Below are 5,384 nucleotides of genomic sequence, written 5' to 3' on the forward strand. Positions count from 1 at the left end.
AAACCCTGCTCATCCCCATCAGGTCTGAATGTCTTATTACAATACATGCTTCCTCTCCACTGTGTCAGGTACCCAGGTTGTAGCCATATTGGCCTAGAGGCGAAAAAAAAAATTAAAACTCATGGAAGAGGTGATATCTTTTATTAGACCAACTAGATATTTGCAAACAAATTATTTTATAACCAGTCTCTGCTCTCTCCTCTCTACTGAACACTCAGTGGTGGGATGTCAAGTGAGGGCTGTGTACTGTGGCTAATTAAGACATCCAATCCTTTCTCTTCTCCTTCTAGGCGTTATTGCAGCAATTGCTTTTGTCCTCACTTGCCTGGTGATTGTGATGCTTCGGTACCTGTACAGGCACAAAGGCACCTACCACACCAACGAGGCAAAGGGAACTGAATGTGCCGAAAGTGCAGATGCCGCTTTGAAAAACGACCCTACTCTCCAGGAGGCGGTGGATGAGAGCAAAAAGGAATATTTCATCTGAGAGTTAAAGAGTCCACATGAAGACTTCCTTCATGCTCCTTTCCCCAAGGGAATCAATCAGAAGCACTGCATCCACGGCAACTTCAAAAGATGGATATTGCAAGGATATAGGCAAGCCTCCTAATTGAAATGCTACTTCTTTATTCTTCCCCATGATGAACTGAATGCCAGATACTTGGCTGTTGATTTTATTAGCAGCACAGCTGGTCACAGTTGAATTCAATATCAGATAAGAAGAAACAAAATCTCAGTATGAGTGATATACCAATACTAGATAATGATATCAAATGTCAAACCTTGACATTTGGTGAAAATAATAGTTGCCAATGGAAAACATTCACTCAAAGTTAATGATGCATCCTACGCTGATATTATACAGGACTACCTGAAAATGAAATTCAAATGGTAATAGAACAAATGCTAAACCAGATAAAGCTGAGGTTACCCAAACAAATATTGATTTGTAGTCCAGATTTTTCCCCTTTAAAAGCATGCATTTCCAGGTGTGAGGATCTGAGGGCCTTGGGGGGAGAGAAGTTTTTAGATTTTTGTTTTTTTAAACCAAAGATATTTCACAGAAACAAAACACCATAGCAAAAGTTAGGAAAAAGTTAAGAGTGAAGATTTTTTTATTTATAACTGGCTTTGCATGGCAACTTGAGAATTGCGATGGGTTGGATACTACAGTGTACTAGGTAATAACCCGTAGGCTTACGAATATGATTGTAAATAACCACTAGGTCCCTTGAACGCATGCCAAAGTAGGTAGGTATTTAAGATAAAGAGTACTGGTTAGTGAAACACCCGATCTCAGCTAGATGTTAGTGGAAAGTTTTTGCTCTGGTATTTATTTATTTATTTTACTTTGGAGATTTCTTTTGAAAAAAACATCAGCTGACATTTTTGGAAATTGAGTCTACTTAAGGGGAGAAAGAACTCTTAGCAGTTCTCTGTAATGAAAACCTGTAGATGTGTTAACCCTGTTCCTTTGCATTGATTTCACCTTAATTTTTTCTGCCCCAGTGGCTTTTAAATATTTCCACGTGGCACTGGATACAAAAATTACACCGAGCATCCTCCCTTTAAAAAATAAATTGGAAATACTACATAACAGCAAAGATCCTGCTCATCACAAAAGAATCGACTGTGATGAATTCCTTCACCCCAACAAGCTGTCTGCCTAATTGAAGCCAACAATTAGTGCAAGAAATTGGATTAATTGTTTTCTGCACCTGCCTATCACCAGATGCATGTATGCTCTTAACTATCAAAAATAGAGGAGGGAGGGACATAATTAATCACAAATACTCCATTTACCAGCTTTACTCTTTGTACTCAACAGTTTTTCTATGTTTTGATTAAAATATATATATCTATATAAAGTTATGTATAGTTGTGCTTTCAACACTTTGCGGCTGATCCTCACTCCTTGGCATTGACACACGGAAGGCACCTTGAGTACACCATGGTTCACCATGATGGCCATACAGCCACGAGAGGGAGAAATTGCTGAAGGAGAAAAGCCACAAAGGAACAAAGAGAATTGCTTGTGGTCTCTCAGCACCTACAGAAGGAGGATTTGAGGTATTATAGGCCTAAAGATTTAAATTTGGCTAATACAAAAGCCTTGCTTTATGTCTTTAGCCAAAGGACACTGCAATACTGCCAACTTACAAAAAAAGCTTATGTTCAAATTCTATATATTATTTTACAGCCATGGCATATATAATAACTAACAAGATAGTACTAAGTTGCATGAGTTTTGCTAACCATAGTCAAGTATGGGGTCATCATGTACATTTGACTTTTTTTTTTTAAACTTGCGTTAAAACTTGTGGATCCTTTTCCCACTTTCTCGACATAATTTAGAACAAGCATCAAGGAGAAAATTATTAAGCTAGCAGCAAAACTAAGCTTACGCATCCAAAGACACTAGAAAAAGAGGCAGAAATGAGGTTTTACTCTTCATTTCAATATTAAATTTAAACTCTTGTAAAAAAAAAAGGCAATAAGCTTCAGGCCTGGTGCCAGACTGGAAAGCATGTATATATTTGCTATGGGCGTGGCATGTTTTCAGTGTATCCATGTCTCTCATCAGGGCAGAGATCACCGAAAACCTTCCTTGAATCTCAGTGGGCTTTTTATTCCCTTTAATCTACTAAACCTCTCTCCAGGTCTGTACCCTCCAAGTAAGGCTGTTTGCTGGATCAAGTTTTGTTTGATGCTTCCTTGTAGCTGACTGCAACATTAGTGAAAGATACCTGGTAGGAACAGAGTGGTGTAAGGACCACTGATATTGCAGGAAACAAATTCCCATCTCACCCCCATAAGACCCTTTTTATTTTTAGGACTTGGGCCTGTTACACTGAACTAAACTGCACAAGGGGGTGGTGGGCTATCTGAATATTTGCAAGATACTCCAAGGCAATTTTTCTCCTTATGAGTGAATGAAGGAACCCCACCAAGTCTGAGATGCCATACTCATTTAGGTCATCATAATCAATGGCAATCCCTCGCCGTCAAGGATGATTGTCTTCCATGATTGTCTTACCTATGGGTCTGAAGATGGCCGATGAGGCTGATCTGGGATCAACAGACTCTGCTGCAGCTCCAGCACATGTTTCCATGCAAGGTGGGTGACTCTGGGTTCATGATTCGGTCCATGACATGGTGTTTCTGCCACTCCTGCTTTTCCATCTCCTGCTGTTGCAATAAGGTTTCAAAGTACTAAGATCCTTGCAGCAACTTTGGCATGGCCTTGCACAATAGATTCCCACAATGTTGATGTTGCATTTTTTTCAAGTTGGCCTTGAGGGCGTCCTTGAAGGGCTTTCTCTGCCCTCCTTTTGAGCATATGCTTTGACTGGGCTGGGAGAATAAAACTTGCTTCAGGAGTCTGGAGTTGGACATACATATGAAGTGGCCGGCCTAGTGAAATTGAAGTTGAATAATCACCACCTTGATGCTTGTGGTGTTTGCTTCTGAGATGATGCTAATGTCGGTGCATCTGTCTACCCCCTGGATTCGAAGGATCTCCCGCAGGCAGCGTTAATGGCATTTTTCCAGCAGCTTGAGATCTCTCCTGTATGTTCTCCATATCTCAACCCCTTCCAATAAGGCAAGGATCACAGCCACTTGATAAACCATGAGGTTGGTTTCGGATATGACATCATGATCTTTGAACACTTGTTTCCTTGGGTATCTGAAGGTTGCACTCATACATTTGAGGCAACGTTTGTCTATGTCATCTTCATCATCTATGTCAGCCTTCTGAGAGAGATGGTTTCCGACACATGGGAAATACTCAACTATTCTCCAGAGTCTCACCATGAATCTGAATTACTGGAGCTGGGGACTGCTTATTAAGAGCTTGTTGATGGAAAACCTTCGTTTTCTGAATGTTAAGCGTCAGTCCCATTTTCTTGTGTCCTTAGTAAAAATGTCGACGATTGCCTGAAGGTCTGCTTCTAAATGAGCGCATGCTACAGCATCATCAGCATACTGGAGCTCAATGACTGGGGTTGGTTCAACTGAGCTTAAACATCTTACCATCCATTTGGTAAGTTAGCTCCACTCTGACAGGGAAGGTTGTTGGTGGTCAGATGTAGCATCTCAGTAAGAAGTTTTGGAGCAGTGATGCAGCCTGGCTTAACTCCTGTCTTAACTTCAAAGAGATCTGTGATACGTCTGTTACTGAGATCCACCACATGCATACTGTCATGGAGCAGGTGAAGAACGATGATGAATTTTGGTGTGCATCCATATTTCAGAAGGATGCTCTATGGCGTTTTTTGGTTGACAAGAGTTGAAGGCTTTTATGCGGTCAAAGAAGACTACGTAAAGAGAGGCTTATGTTGTTCCCCACATTATCCTGCAGCTGGCGAGCAATGAAGCTCAAATCAGTTGTGTATCTTGATGCCCTAAATTCACGCTGAGACTCCATGAGCAACTCTTCGATAAGTGGAAGGAGACAGTTCAGGAGGGTTAACGTGATGGTCTGTACTGTGGTGGACAGCAAGGTAATTTCTCTGTTGCCCATGTCTACTTTCTTGAAGATTCACACAATCCTGGCAACCCTGAGGTCGTTTGGGATTTCCTTATTTCAGATCTTTAAGATGTGGACATGGAGCTATGATGTGAGCTCCTCTCCCCCATGCTTAAAGATTTTGGCAGGGAGTCAGCCAGCTCCAGGTACCTTGTTATTCTTCATCGGCTTGATGGCTTTCCTCACTTTGTCAAGGGTCGGAAGGATTTTGAGATCGTGTCTGACTGGGTTTTGTGGGGTGGATTTAGCCAACAGCCAACAGGCACCTATTAGTCATAAAGGGTCTAGATTTTTAGGTAGCATGAAGTGGTTTCAATAAAGCTACCTCAATTCATATCAGCTAAGAACCTGGTCCAATATTTGAATATTTAGGATCCCTCGAATCTGAAATAATGCAACCGCTGCCCTTTGAACATGCCCCAATTTAGTAGCTTGCTTCATTTCTTCAAGCTGTTTTTCTGCACTCATCCAGCCAATGGAGCAATCCAAGTCCATAATGACATCCTGCTCATCACTAATGAGCCTTTTCGAATGTTTGCAGAGCAGTAACTTTGGCACTAGCCATGTTTTCAGTTACTTTCTTTCAAAAAGCCTTCTGATGCTGTCCTCTTGCATTCCAGGGTTTTGCCTTATTTAGAAATGACTCAAGCACTCAGAGCAGAGCAGAGCTCAGCTCTGGGTTTTGTTTGTTTGTCTTTTTAGGACAACCTTGGCTTTGTAAAGGAAGGGAAACATTTGACAGCACCAGACGATTGGCCCAGCTTGAAGGGCCCAATCCTTTTGCCACACAATAGTCCCACTGTCTTCAGCCCACATGGCTCTAAACCACTGCATTGCAAATTACTCGTAACTT

General features: G+C 41.4%; 1 protein-coding gene across 1 annotated transcript in view; it reads left to right on the top strand.

Moving 5' to 3' along the window:
• Window positions 1-1,872, top strand: part of GYPC (glycophorin C (Gerbich blood group)) — a 73,082-nt gene extending 71,210 nt beyond the window's left edge. Inside the window, exon 3 of the mRNA XM_019522628.1 lies at window positions 291-1,872. Within this exon, the coding sequence (XP_019378173.1) occupies window positions 291-487 (197 nt within the window). The 3' untranslated portion in view covers window positions 488-1,872. The remainder of the gene's footprint in view (window positions 1-290) is intronic.
• The last annotated feature ends 3,512 nt before the right edge of the window (window positions 1,873-5,384 follow it).

This window comes from Gavialis gangeticus, unplaced genomic scaffold, assembly GCF_001723915.1.
Source record: "Gavialis gangeticus isolate Ggan-Ray unplaced genomic scaffold, GavGan_comp1, whole genome shotgun sequence".
NCBI lineage: Eukaryota > Metazoa > Chordata > Crocodylia > Gavialidae > Gavialis > Gavialis gangeticus.